General features: G+C 49.1%; 1 protein-coding gene across 1 annotated transcript in view; it reads left to right on the top strand.

The window, feature by feature from the left end:
- The window catches only part of Scara5 (scavenger receptor class A member 5), a 98,109-nt gene extending 83,039 nt beyond the window's left edge, over window positions 1-15,070 (top strand). The window contains exons 8-9 of the mRNA XM_021182565.2: window positions 9,793-9,987; window positions 12,965-15,070. Of these exons, the coding sequence (XP_021038224.1) occupies window positions 9,793-9,987; window positions 12,965-13,101 (332 nt within the window). The 3' untranslated portion in view covers window positions 13,102-15,070. The remainder of the gene's footprint in view (window positions 1-9,792; window positions 9,988-12,964) is intronic.
- The last annotated feature ends 354 nt before the right edge of the window (window positions 15,071-15,424 follow it).

Raw genomic sequence — 15,424 nt, forward strand, 5'->3', positions numbered from 1 at the left:
GGCACACACGTGTAATCCTAGCGCTGGACAAGAAACCACAGAGGATTCCAAGCCTGCTAGCCCTCCTGAGCTGTGAAGCCCAGCCTCGGGGAGAGACCCTGACTCAAAACACAAGATGGAGAAAAGGAAGGGAAAGACACCTGACTCTGATCTCTGGCCTCCACAGACAGACAGACAGACAGACAGACAGAAATAGAGAGATAGCAAGCAATACAGTCATACAGTTAGGGCAGTGACACCTTGTGGAATGCTACATCTTCTACCCAGTAAAGTCCTGAGTTTCCTGCTGTGACTTCCATCCAGAGACCCCATCACAAGGGGGACCCAGCACAGGGAAGACCCAGAAGTGGTCATTTCTTCAGCTGACCTAAAGAAAATCTTTTTCCCTTCTCCACTCTCCTTGGAAGAGAGTGGCAATGGTCCCTTGAGAGCATTTAATAAAATATCCCGAAGAGGTGCCAAGTCCCCTGTTAGGGTCAGAGCAGATATCCACCCCCAGCAATGGGGTTTTGTATCCACAGGCCATACCCTCCAGGAGAGCCTCCCCAAGGATACAGTCCTTCACTTCAGGGATGGCTCCTAAGCTCCCATATGGATCACATTTCCTGTTGAGAAGTGTCACCCCAGCCTAGGGGGTGGGGACTTTCAGGCCAGCTCAGGGCATGAGGAGTTCTTCCTTTATAAGAGAATGAAAGTTCAACTTCTTTAATGGGCAGATGGTCTAAATTATCCCTGCCCCCCCCCTCAGCCCGCCCCTTCGCAGCTGCAGAAACTGCAGCGCCCATTTCCCCAGGCCTGTGTGTTTATTTCCACTCTCCACAACCTCTTTTCTTCCTTCTTGTTTTTGGTTTGGCAGGAGGGGACTGAAAGGCACAGCAAACAAACATCAAGGGACTGGACCACTCTGACCATAGCTTGAGCTCTCCCCCTTGCTTTAGAAACAGAATTCCTGGGCTCTAGGACTCTCCCATGCATAGCCAAGGGAGGTTCTGAGTAAGTTAGTGCTCTATCTGGTTCTTGGAGCCCTTAAAACGTGGTCTGAGTCCCACTCACCCATCTACCCCTCTATTCTTTCATTAAGTACAGGATGTTGAATACTTCGTTGTACCATTGTTAACATTTGGTTTTGAGTCCAGGGAGGAACCTGCAAAGATGTCCAAATTTCTTATGTACTAGGGTATCTGCAAAGATGTCCAAATTTCTTATGTACTAGAACAAAGAATTAAACTATGAATAGTGACAATATTATTAAATTAATAATTGTTACTAGTTACTAAAAGAGAAAGAGGCACTCCTGAGAGTGGAAGTGGGCTGGAGCCCTGAGACAGATGCCAGACTCAAAAGCCCTGAATCCTCCCACTATCATTTAGGAGCCTTTATAAGTCCTTTACACAGCACCGACTTCTCAGATGGGACTTTTCTTGGGCATTTTCTATTTTGTTTTACATTCCTTTTGCTAACTTGTTTTTTTTTTCTTTTAATCTTTTTTCCCCTAAAAATCTGATTTGTTTGTTTATATCTGGGTATATGTACATGCACATGAGTCCAGGTGTCCACAGAGGCCAGAAAAGGGTGTCAGATCCCCTGGAGCTGCAATTACAGTCAGTTGTACACAACCAACACAAGTTCTGGAAACCAAGCTCTGGTCGTCCGAAAGAGTGGCAGAAGCCAGTTCTCTTAAGCACTGAACCATCTCTCTAACTCAGTTTGTCAATCTTAATGACTCTTTCTCTATATCTACTTGCCTACCCCATCAGGGCCTCAGTGCCTAAATGGGGACACAACTGGACGCTGAATGGCTGCCATCTTCTCACAACATAGTGGAGGAGTAGAGCTCACAGGGATGCAGAAGAGAAAATTGCGGCACAATAATTCTCAAAGATGAAGAGCACCCTTTAGGAAAGTTTCCCTGAGAGGTGACCTCCATGTGCCTTGCAAGGCTGGACAGGTGGTGAGCTTATAGCTCAGCTGATGCCACATCTGGCTCTCTCTAATACTGCTGTAGCTATACATGAAGACCACCTTCAAAGTATTCAAAACACCCCAGACCGTTCAAAACTGACCCTGTATTGGAGGGTTTCAAATCTCCACACAGCTGATTGATTCCTGTGTGCATTCAGACAGGGTTTTATGTCTGAGACACAGACTCAGTAGCTCAGGGCAGTAAGTGCTGAAGACCCCGAGGGGCTGTCCTAAATAGAGAGAAAGCACCTTGCATTCAACAAGGGTTGCTATTAGACAGCAGCCATCAGTGTTCAGCCTGAGATGCACACTGTTTGGAAAAGGAGAGGCTATTGCTATGAGCACCCTGTAGCAGCTGTGTGACCCTGGGCAAATCACTTGACTGTTCTGGGCCCATGTCTAACGTTGAATGAGAGAAGTTATGACAACTAAGTCATGAAGTAGTTGTGAAGGACACTAAGATACACATACGAAGTACTTTGTATCTTGAGCGCCTGGCATTCAGGGAACTCAGGGGTAGAATTGCATTCTCCATGCTGATTCTGCTTCACTTGCAAGCTCCCCCTATGATATGCCCAGGACAGGGCTTTAATGTGGTTTGGTCTGGGGACAGCTCTGAGCCATCAGAGAACAAAGCATGCTGGAAGTTCCAAGGCTACTTCAGCCTGGAAACCAGCTCTAAGAGATGGCAGCTACCAGCCACTTACATGACCCTCCCAAATCTGCCTGGAGTCAGAGGGATGGAGCAACTTGCTCAGTTATGCTGAGAGCAGAAAGACATTTCACAGTTTACCCTTCCCCCCAGTAAATGCCACAAAACCCTAAACAGGGTGTGCAAGCAAGGTAAAGGAGCCTGTGGATGAAGAAACGCCAGGGACAGCCCGAGATGCCAGCACCTGGAAGTGAAACCAGATGCTGGTTTGAAAGTCCTGGCTGGGGTGGGTTCCCAGGAGATATTGTGCCTTCCCTCCTATGCCCAGAGGCAGGGTAAGCAGCTGTCAGGCTTGTGGAAAGATCAGAGATTTGAGTCTGGGGTAGGGGTGGGGAGAAGCCCAAGGCAAGGCCACTTCCTACCTGGTACTTAGGGAACCACGAGCCAGATCCAGACTCTCCCCCGATCCTGCTTCTTCTACATGTGTGCATACAGAATAGCAAGAGCAAAGCCATGTTTGCTTTGAGAGAAGAATCCCCACACATTAGCTTTATAAGGGCTGTGTTAGGCACCCAAGAATGGCCTGGGCCCTGGTGCAGAATTCCCATCTCATTCCAGAACTGCCATGCTTAGCAAATCATATCCAGTTTGCATTAGTCTGCAGAGAGTTGCTGACGACGGCAGGAGCCAGGCTTCTGCACCACTCCAATCCCATCCACCAGTCTCTGCCCTAGCATGTAGAGGAGCCAGAAACTGGGGAGAGTAGAGGAAGTGAGGAGGGACCCACCCAAGTGTAGGGAGCAGCCCCTGGTCCTGTGTAGATTGGCTTTCTGCATGCCATCCCTGCTAGGGCCCGTGCTATGCAAGCCATCCCCAGCAGTCCATGGAGGCACCCAGAGGCACTCACAGTTGCTCTCTCTGTGACCAGTTTACCTATGTTTCCAGAGAGGACACGGGCCAGTGGTGCCAACACTCCAGCCTAGCTGACGAGGGCAGAGGCACCCCATTTCTACTCACCAAGACCACAAGAGCAAACCTTCCTGACTTTATGCAAACCTCTACTAACAACAGAGCCCCTCAGAGGCAGGTTACCAGTCAGTCATTAGATGGGTGTGCCCCCCGCCCCCGTGTTCTGTTCTCTTTAGATGTTTCTGGGAGTCATGAGTGCTTTAGGTAATGGGGCCTGGGAAATGGCCCATCATATAGGCAAATCTTGCATAGTCTGGAATGAAGGGGTTACTGAAACCCAAGGCTGTTCTGGGCACACAGCCGTAAGTAAGGGGACAGCTTGTCTAGTGTCTCATCATGGCCTAGTGACTCCAATTCCTGATGCTCAGCCAATTTTGCTGCTGCTTGCACTCCCCCCCCCCCACCTCCACATTCCCCAGCTCATATTCTTGAGAGATTCTGAGTGATTCTGTAATTTTCACTACAGTGGTTTGGACAGACCTTCTGGGCCTTTCCCACAAACAAGGAAGTGCCACGGGCTGTGGGCACATCACACTCCTTGATCGATTTATCAAATCTCACAGCCTAACCACATTAATTGGCAAAGTCAAGTTGGCACTAGTGATAGGATACTGAACAGACTCAAATGGCAGTAACTACTGCCACGGGGCAAGGAATTCTGCACGAAGCGTACTCTGTCTCAATTTGAACAGAGGTGACATGAAGAGGGGCCAAGAAGGGCTTGGTGGGGCCAGGAAAGTAAAGTTACAAAAAGAAGGAAGCCAGGTGGTCCCAGAGGAGCCTGTATGCACTCGGTAACCGGAGTTTATCAAAGTGAGCTGCTGTCGTCCAAGAGATGCTGGGGACAGAGGTCTTGCTATCAGTGCTCATGTGGGAGACCTCAAGTCTGCTCCAGGAACTTACTGTTGACTGACAGCTCCTGTAAGCAGGCTTATAGTGATTCTGGGGCATTGGCACTGAGTTGTTGGAAATGATATCTGTGTCTTCTTGAGGCCCTTCAAGGCCAAGATAGAAGTTCCAGTTAAGGGGAGGGTTCGAAGTGGACTGGCTTGGGTTTGGCCATGGTCCCCTGATCGGGCCAGGAAATGACAATAGAAGCCAACAGAGAGAAGTAGTCAGCCTTGTACACCAGACTCAAAGGAACGCTCGCTGCACGCCTTGGTGTGCCCTGCCCATCCAGTTCATTCTCAGCATGCTCCTCTCCTCACTGCCTGGGGATGCTGCCTCAGACCCATGGTTGCTGCGTTTAGTAGGGCATGACCTGGGATTGCTCCACAACACTGTGTCTCGGGCCCAGATGGGTATGAAAGCGGGGCAGGAGCACTCTAGTTATTCTTGCTCATTAAGACAAAACCCCATCCATCCATGCAGCTCTGGCCATCAAACCTCTGTTTAGCTCTCAAAGCTAGCTTGGATCAATGCTGAGCATCCAGGACTGTCCTTCCAAGGGAAATGAGTTAGGTACATGTGGCCCAAGGGTAGGAGCTTCCTAGAGCCATCTCAAGCAAGGGCCCTGTGGTCTGCGGAGTGCTGGCTCCAGGCCTTGGGAATCCAGAGTTAACTGTCTACCAGCTTCCCTGGGTGGGATGACCCAGTTCTGGGAGTGAAGAAAGAAACAGTGCTCTGTGATTTGGGCCTTCCAGGAACAACAGTTTCCTCGGCTCCAGTCTCCTTATCTCTCATGGGGCTGGGGTAGCCAGGGAATCCCTGAGTCCCCAGCCGCTGCTGGCACCCTATGACTCAAGGTGAAAGACAATGTTTCCGGTCCCACTCTCCCTTGGCATCCATTCTAACCGTGCAATGTGGTTGGGAGTTCCAGAGCTGGATCTGGACGGAGAACTAAGTGAACAGTTGGAAATAGAAACGCATACACCAGCATATTATTATAAGGAGTGAATAGGTCATGCACAGGAGAGGGACAGGCTCACCAGGTTTCCTCCAGTGCTTAGCTTCATCTTTCCCCTGTCTCACAGAGCAGCACACTCACTTCCCATGTCACTCAGAGCATCCGAGCCCTGCAAGGGTGTGGCAGCCATCATGGTTCACCCACACAACCCCAGGGAAGCTGATGCGTTTCTATGAATTTCTAACAAACATGTGACAATTAAAGTACATTTTCTGGGCTTCTGCTCATCATAGTTGTGAAGCAGATTAATAGAACAAGCCCAGAAGGTTAAGTATCCAGTGCAGACCTCAGCTCTCCTACTCACAGAGGCTGACTTGGATAAGTCCCATCACCTCTTTGGGCCTCTGGGCCCTCCTGTCCCATGAAGGTTTTATGTCATGGCAAAGTCTTGGCCAACTGACAAATTCCATGCTTCTCTGTCATTGGTGATGATTGGAAAAGCCCAATTATTGTGTCAACATTAATTAAAGTAACTCCATGCACTACATGATGGGATGCCTGAAGCCCACAGCTAAGTGTAGCATTTCCTAGTCCAGATCCACTTCTTCTCCACAGCCTGACCCCAAGTGTGTCCTTTTCCCCCTTCAGTGGAGAGGCAGGTTTGGGTCTGGGAACCCTGGAGCTTTCTTTAGGAGTGAGGGTGAGGACCAGGAACAGCCTCAGTAATGGGCAAAGACAGTTCAGCATGCCAGGAAATGGGAGGCAGTTTCTAGGAGCTGGAGTAGCAAGGTAGGAAGCCATAGCAGAGATCAGAAACCCTGCCATCCCAAGAAACTTGTGGGTGAATCAAAGAGCCCCTTGAACTGCAAGAGCGAGGAGGCCACATGGCTGCAAGGGGCCAATGCCCTGTCCTGACTACCTTATGTGTTTCTTCCAAGTAGTGAGGCTTCTGGACTAAGCCCTGGAATGGCTTCAGGCTTCTCAGTATAAGGGGAAACCACCTACCTCCAGGTGTTGTGGGGGTCCACAATTCCCAACCCCAGAGCAGAAGGGGGAAGAACAGAGGCCCAGCCCTGTGGACATCTTAGTATCTCAGCTTAGTTTGGCAAGGTGAAGGCTACAGATGGGAAGCTCTGCCCAAGAGCTGAGGACTGCAGGTTAGGGACTAACCATCCCATAACCTCCATGATTCAGGTGAGGGACAACTGCTTAAGCAACTGGAGTTTTCCAGTCATGGAAAGGCATGGCAGGCAAGCCATGGTAAGGAATTCATGGTGGCAGAAGAGGGCACATTGTCTCTGTAATCAGGAAGCAGAGAGCAAACAAGATATTGGGCCAGACTTGTTCCCCACTTACTCCCGAGTTTCCACCTCCTAAAGGTTCAATACTTTCCAAGGAGTACCACCAGCTTGGGACCAAGTGTTCAAGCACAGGAGCCTATAGTTTGTGTTCAAACCACAACACTAGCTGAGGCTGGGTCTGGTTAAGTTGGAGCTGACATATTAAATATGGGGTGGGAGCATTTCTGGATGATGGGTGATTGTTTAGTTGGAAAACTCTACCTTGAAGCAGAAACTGCTGGGAAGAAGTCCAATAGAAAACCTTCTATCCACAGAAAACCCAAACATATAAGCAACACACGACATTCTACCTGGCTGGGCTAGAGACAGATTCTCAGTGGAAGGCATGGTGACACCCCAAATATGTGGATGGGAGTAGCCACCCCCTCAAGCCTGGATACACTGCATCTCCATGACGCTCTGTAGGCACAAGGGGGCCAAGGACTATTTAGGGACCTGTCTCTTGACTGAGGTCCCTGAGTTGGGGTAGTCGGTACCTTAACCAGGAAAATCTCAGTGTATATTTTGCAAGAAGGTTAAAAACAGAATTGAGATTTGTTGGGGGTGGGGGGAAGACATTTGAAGAAACACAGCTGGCAGCCATATTCTTTGAGGCATGGCAAGAGTAAGATGGGCCATCTGTCCAGATGAGTCCCAGAGGAAAGAACAGCTTTTCAGATTCACTGTGACCCTTTGGGGGCATGCTGCATCTATTGACCCTATAGGCAGGTCGTAATTTCCCCTGAGGGGGCAAGTGACAAAGAACAAGCTCTTTGGTATTTGAAATGACTAAGATCTGGGTGGGGTGACATTTCCAGGCCACTCTCTAGTTTACCCCCCCCCCCTGCATAGGTACTAAGTCTCTTTTCAGCCCCTGAGATGAATGTTGTGCTAGCTGGGAGGAATATTCTACTAGGGACCCATGACTCTGTGTGGTGCATAGGCCGTGGGTGACATCTTTAAAGATGATGTTATGAATCCCATCATTTTGGTGACCACATTTCCAATGTAAAGTTGCCTTGCATTCAAATACTCTTGTGTCACTTCTGTATACATTGAGACCTGCTAATAATTTCAACATGTCACTATCTAAATGACATTTTCCAAATGTCCTTAGCATCCACCAAAATCCAAGACAGGCCACATCCTTGTTTTCTCAAGAAGTGAGTGGACTTGTTGTCCACTGCAATCTGAGTTTTGAGTCTAAAACCCAGAACAGCCTTGTGGAAAGCCATTGGGCTATTGTGGGGCAGTAATGTAGTATGAGGATTGGTGCCTTGAGGTTCACTGATGGCGGACTCTGTACTCAGCTCCCTCACCAAAACCCTGGTCTGAGTTGTACTCTCACCAGGTTCTGTATTATCAGGGGAGTTAGTGCATTTCTGGATACCTGTGTTTTAAACACAGTGGATACCTCAGTGTCACTGACTCTGAGCCATAAAACAGGATCACCTGAGAGAGTAAGGCACTTATATTAGGAAGGAATAAATATGTCTAGAGCAAAGCCAGATGGGGGACTAGGGTAGGCTGTCTGAGAGAAGGAGACACCCATGTGTGAGGCCTAGAGAAAGTGAGGGCAGCGAACATGCACGAGGAGTTTCCCATTTCCACATCCTTCCTCCTGTCTCCTTGCCCACTATGCATTCCCTTCCTCGGCTGCATCTCTGGGACGGTGCCTCCTCCTACTTTCAACTCCCTTGTCTCGTTTCCAATATGGTGTCTCCTTTTGCTCTTCATACACTACTTGGTTCACACTTCCTAGATGCCACCTCTTGTGACCTCCCACCCTCTTTCCTGGCCTAACTTCCAATATGGTGCCTTCCCTCACTCATCACTCCCCTCCTTGCCTAGCTTCCAAGATGGCCCCTCCCTTCACTCTCTTGTTCATCCTTCAAGGCTGCACCTCACCCCACTCCACCCACTTCCTCGTCTTCATTTCTAAGTGATGCCTTCCTCACCACCTGCTCCAGTCTATACACATAACACTACTTGAGAATCCATGTATTGAGACAGCATCTTACAGTATAGCCCAGACTGGCCTATGAACTAACGATGCTCCTTCGTCAGCCTGCCAGGGGCTAGGACTACAGCTGTGTGCCATGACACCTGGTTTTACTAATTGTTTCCTAGGCTTTTGTCAACCCCCAACTCCCAGTCTCAGCTTCACAAAGGCACGTCCCTCACTCATGTGTGTCCACTGTACTCTAACCGATGCTTGCTCATTTGTAAGGAAGGGAACAGAATAAGTCAGGGACTCTCTGAACATCAGCCTCACTATCCCTGTTACATTCCATCTCTTGCTCTTGCTCTGACCTGACCCTCAATGCCTCCTGGTCTGCTCTGGAACCCAGAGCTTCCTCCTTCCTCCTCTGACCTCACACAGAGGCTTCTGCTTCCAGCCCCATGGCAAGCACTATATGCATATTCTCAAGCGACCTGGTATTAACCAGAAGCAAGGCAGGTCTGGGGAACCTGTAGCAAATCTGAGGTCAAGCCTCTGATCTATTTTGGTGTCACCGTTTCCTCCTTACTGTCTGTCCCCAGGGAGTTACCCTGGTCACACGTGGCTTCTAGGTTCTACCTTCCAACCAGTTTCCTCCTCAGGGCTCCCGTGTTCTCCCTGAGTAATAGCAGGAGCTAGGCTCTCAGTTAACTGACAGGCATGGCTGGCTGCCTGGTCAGGAAGGAAACTCACCGAATACTGAGAAGAGATGTTCTAGCCAGTTTTGTTGTGAACTTAAACCACTTTTTAGAAATCAGTTGGCAAGAAGAAATCTGACAAGGAATAAAAAGAAAGTCAGACATGGTGGCATATAGCCATCATCCAAGCATTAGGGCGCGCAGGGATGGGGGCAGCTGGGCTGTGTGGAACCCTGTCTCAGAACAAAGCAAAGCAAAACAAACAAAATAGCTGGCATGACACAAGGTGGCCTCATGGTTTTAGCCCTAGCTCTCTCTTTCCAGGAGGCTGGATCGAGTCCTGGATGTCCAGGGATCGGTAGTAATAATGACTCTCGTGGCAGGTGATATGGATTTCACAATGATTCGCCTGGTGAATGGCTCTGGCCCACACCAGGGCCGGGTGGAGGTGTTCCATGATCGTCGCTGGGGCACAGTGTGTGACGACGGCTGGGACAAGAAGGATGGGGACGTGGTGTGCCGCATGCTGGGCTTCCACGGGGTTGAGGAGGTGTACCGGACAGCTCGTTTTGGGCAAGGTAAGGATGGTGAGGTAAGGTACAGATTGGACAGCATGGAAGAAAACCATGGATGCTAGGCCTGGCCTCCTTCCCCAAAGTCTGCGTCACCTTCATGTGATATAGCTCACACAGGCCAACTGTACTCTGGGGACACCGATCCCTCACTCCTGTTCTCAGTACACACTTATAAACACTCTCTCTCAATAGAACTTGAATAGGAAGAAACTTGGGTGGACTTGAACCCAAAACAACAGTTCCCAATACATGGATTGGAGAACCTCCCCCCTACCCACCCCCATTTATTCAGTGTACCCCGTTCCTCAGCTGTGTGCACTTGTGCCAGACCCCTCTCTACTCTGTCTTGGTGTGCTTGTCTGGGAACTGTGCTTACAGATGCTAGGATACTTCCCAGCCTAGACCCCTGGGATCTAGCATGCTGCCAATCAGCTATTGTGAACACCTGTATTCTGGCGTGGGGAGGACTAGGATCTGAGCTGATCACATCACCCTTAGCTGTCAGGTAATCTGCTGACCGGTGAGTGACAGTCGCCCACCACAGCCTGCAGGTTGGTTCCTGGGCCTGCCTTCTATAGCTGCCAGCAATCTGTCTTCAATGAGCAGTAGCTTGTGTTAACGCCTTTCTGAAACTTCAGTGGGCCTTTATTGGCCTTGGGATCAAGTTAGCCTTTCTTTTTAATTCCCCCCAGCAATTGCTCTTTGAGACAGAGTCTGGCTATAGCTCAGGTTGGCCTTGGGCTCACTATGCCTCTCAGGCTACTCTCTAACTTGCAATCCTCCTGCTTCAGCTTGCTCAAGAGATGGGATTTTAAATACCCACCATTACCACAAAGCCATCCTTAAGCCACTTCCTGTTACTCTCCTCACTTGTCCCAGGGTGCATCTACTGTGCTTCTGAGACCACCGATGGTGTTTCCTGTCCCGCTGACTCTGCATGTTATCTTTCCCCATCAGCTCTAAAGGACAGCTAACTCTTGTTTTGTCTCCTGGAAGGGGCTTTCCAGGCCCTCCAATGCCTCAGCTCACAGTGAACATCCACTTTAGCTCCAGTGGCATTCTATGCATGTGTCTGCCATCTGTGGTGTTCACTGGGGGATTCTCAATATGCAGGAGAGTGCCGAGTGCTGAGCAGGCCCTCCAGATTATTTGCTGAATGACTGAATGGTCACCTCCAACCTAGTGTTGTACTACAATGTGCTCTAGAGTCTCCATCTCACCCCAGGAAGAGCACCGCCTGTGCCGTTTTCTCATCTGTTCACCAGGAGGCGCTGTCCTCTTCTTTTTTTACCCTACGGGACTTTGTCGTATTAATATTTTAATAAATGCCCTGGCATGGAGTTGCTTCCCACCTCAGTGGTTTATGTTCCCGAACGAAAGACACACACACACAACCTTTATATTTTAATATGCTGTAAGCAGCACAAAGCTGGGCGACTGCCTAGCCTCGATGCTGCTAGAATCTACCTCCCACTGATAATTACGAGTTACTCCTTACTAATTTCTATGTTCCATCTTGGCTGCTCTGGACCCAGCTGTGCAGCTCTCTGGGCTGCACTTTCTCGACCCAGAGTCCAGGGTGCTCTCCATGCTTCTCTGCCCCGTGGTGGCCTCTGTGTCTCTCCTCTCTCCACCCTCTTCTATAGCATGGCAGGTCTCCCTCTCTTCCTTCCTCAAGGTCCCAAGCCCAAGAAACCTAACCCATCCACCCCAACACCTCTCTCTCTCTCTCTGTCTCTGTCTCTGTCTCTGTCTCTGTCTCTGTCTCTGTCTCTGTCTCTCTCTCCAACTATTGGCTGCTGGCATCTTTATTTACCAATCAGAATTAACTGGGGCAGGTTCCCAGAAGCTACACGCAGACCCTCTTGTGAGAACTGTTTTTGTTTTTTGTTTTTGGGTGGGGGGGATCCAATTAGCATTCATAATACAAGCAGCTATAGGTCTTTATTGTGTACCTCCAGAGGGACAACCCGAGTGGAGCTGACCTAGCCTGAGCAGGTTTCCTCAGACCTACTATATCCCTGGATCACCCGGGACAACATAACTTCCTAACGAGTTCCCAGACTGGTCCTGGGACCTCTCCTCGTGTAGGCAGAGGACTGTTCTATTCCAGGGGACGATGAGTACCTGGTATCTTCAGAGCACTGGCTTCTGGAACCTGGGGTGAGGGGCGTAGATATTTGCAGCTTCCTTCGCAGTGCTCCCCTCCCCTGCCCCCGCACGAGTAAGAATGGCGGTTTTGGGCTGCTTGTGAGATGACCCTGCTCCAATTGGATTGTCCTTCCAGAGGCTGGACAGCAGCCCATCCTGGTGGAGTCCCGGGCTGTTCTTACAGTGTCCACATCCTGCAAACGCATCTGGGATGGGCAGCCTTGGGCCTGTTCTTTATTTGTTAGTTCCCTTTATTTGCTTTGGGTGTGACTAATCCAATGGAGCTCTTGGGCCTTCTGCCTTCTCCCTGGGTAATTTGTGAAGTGATGTGTTTTCCAGGAGATGTTTAATCTGCAAGTTATTGCCGTCCCTCAAAGGGCTTATTGTGTAAGAGACAAGGAGAGGCTGTGGTGAAGACAGGGTCCAGGCAGGCAGCGGAAGGAGGCCTCTCCCCCTCAGTGTGTCCTTGCCTCACTGCGTGACAGTCCTGTGATAGAGGACACTGATAGTCTCCATGGAACATGTCTAAGCAGCTTAATTCATGCAGTTGGTTTAGTCAATAGCACAGTGGCTCAGATGGTTGGTCCTTCAAGCTTCTTTGTAAAGGGATATCACAGGGCAGATCTAGAATGAATGACAGAGGATTTTCAAAGTCTCAATGATTCCATTAAAAGGAGAGAGGGGGTGGGGACCATTGGCTGTGAGGAGGATAGAGTGTGTCGGCTATGGGTCTAATCCCTGAGCTGCCTCTCTTGTAGGCACAATCCCTTTTCTCCTCCTTCCTGCTTCCGAGTGGATGCTAAGACCTCGTGTTTGCCTCTCTTCACAGGCACAGGGAGGATTTGGATGGACGATGTGAACTGCAAGGGAACCGAGAGCTCCATCTTCCACTGTCAGTTCTCCAAATGGGGGGTGACAAACTGTGGGCATGCTGAGGATGCTGGGGTGACTTGTAGTGTCCCCTGAGAGTGGCCGCAGCCCAAGGCCAGGGCACTGCTGTTGAGCCACATTCCTGTGTCTCTCTAGGGTAGGGGGAATTGCTTGGAGCCACCTAACCATGGCTCATGCCGGATCCAACACCACCCCACCCTTGCTGCCAGTTGGCCCTACTCTGGTTCCAAGGTGACCGGATGTCACTCTCTTTGCAGACAACTGCTCCAAAGTGCTCAGTGGGACCTACATTCTGTCTTTCCCTTCCACCAAGGTTTCTACATGGGGAGTCCTAGTCATTTGAACCAGCAGTTTGTTGAACTCTCTGAAAAAGATTCATAAGGGCCTGGGGACCCATATTCCCATTGGTCTCTTGGTTACAGATGGATGCTGATATGATGTCATAGGCAAGAGCAGCAATGGAGGTGGGAGGTGTTATGGGTCATTTACTTTGCAGATAATTCTCAAATCCCACAGTTTCACCATCCACCTCCCCAGCAAGTAGAAACCCTTAATGACTCTGTTTCCCCTCTTTTCCTCTGTCTTGTCACACCATATGTTATTTTGAGGAAGGAGCGGTGGAGAAGCCAATGGGAGTCATAAGAAAATGGCAGATACCTGATGAACCCAGCTGGAGCTGGGAACGGAGGGAAGTAACTACCATGCTGTGCTACATCATATCTTGGGGTGCTGAAATCACTTATCCATATTGCTGTGCTAATAATGCAAGGCAGGTCCCTCAGGGCAGGACTCTGCCTCCTGGGAGTGCTCACCTGACCTGTTCATCTGGCTTCCAAGTTAGAAGACCAAGAATGACCAAGACTGAGACCAGGTTCCCACGTGAATCTTAGTGTGCCCTTGTTAGGCCTGCCTGAGCAACAAACTTGGGCTGTAGACATTCCTTCTTAGAAGGTTGTATGTCCCACATCCTACAGCAAGCACATGTAAGATCAGACATAATGGGTTTCTAAGTACACACAGGAGGGCTGATTTGAAGGGTGGCATGGGAGCTATCCACATTAACCTGAGCCCATCAGTCATTAGACTGTGTCTCAGGGTTCTTGGTAACATTGTACCTTCCAGGCCTCTCTAAATAGAATCCCGTGATCCAAGGAATGCAATCCTGGTAAACCCCTAAAGGGTAGAAAGAAGTATGAAATTCCTATAACCTTCCCATGGGAAATGAGAAGCCTCGGAACTCTTCAAGCCTTTGAGTTGCACTTACCCCCTGCTTACAAAGAGAACATAATTTGCTCTTGACCCAGGGAGGAGGTTGAACTAGATTTTACATGTGTTCTAGAACTGGGGAGCTGCAGGGCAGCAACTGAGTGCAGACCTGTCTAGCTATAATAGAATCACAGACACAATCACATATCCTATGAGGTGAGCATTATCCTGCTCACGGTCAAGAAAAACTATGTACATCCAGGTATAGTTGTCCCAGAGATCCTGACTGGCCACTCAGCCAATACTCGATCTTGGTCATTCTTGCTTGCAATATGTGTTATTCACTACTGTTCTCATGATCTGACCAACTGTTATGTTTACATAACATGCATGTGCTCGTGCACTTTCTTCCGGAGCTGATGTATGTATCCCGGTACAAGCGTAGCACTCCTATTACATTGCCCATTGCTCAGCACGTCACAATGGTTACGTTTTAAAAGATAGGCTGACGGCGATATTTTTTAGAAAGGTGTTTTAAAGGTGTCTAAACATCACTTTGAAAATTGTTGGAAAGAATCCAGTTACCCCAGTGATGAAGACTCAGTAACTTTCTCACTTGGTCTTTACATGGAGGAAACACACGTTTGGTTTTATGTCTATAAAAGCAATGTTAAAAGTATTTTAACCATAAAAACAAGAGTCGGCTAGTTTACAAACCTACCTACGCGGGCATGGAAACGACCATGGCCTGGATTTCAGGGACTAATGGAAACTAGGCCTAGAATACTTCAGATGTTTTGTAAAAAAGAATCTCAATAAAGCACACATTTGAAATAGATGTTGCTGATAAGTGGTCCATCATTTTCGTGAAAACCCAGGGACTGTGGAGAGAGCTGGTAAGGCGATCTCAGTCTTTCTGGGGAGAGTTGTTAGTTAGCATGTGCTGCCCATGAAAGGCCATCTCCGTGCTTTCGGAAGATATCTAACACACACGTGTCTAGACTGATTATGTGATAGAACACATCTTAGTCTATCCTCTGTTGCCATAACAGAATACCCGAGGTGAGGTAGATTTATAAAGGAAACAGGTTTATCTATAGTACTGAACGTCCAAAACTGGTCAGCCATATCTGGCCTGGCACTAGCAGAGACCAAGCATGTGGGCAGGCTTGCTTTAGAACCACCATCTATG

Source organism: Mus caroli, unplaced genomic scaffold, assembly GCF_978045245.1.
Source record: "Mus caroli unplaced genomic scaffold, Mus_caroli_1 scaffold_12, whole genome shotgun sequence".
Taxonomy (NCBI): domain Eukaryota; kingdom Metazoa; phylum Chordata; class Mammalia; order Rodentia; family Muridae; genus Mus; species Mus caroli.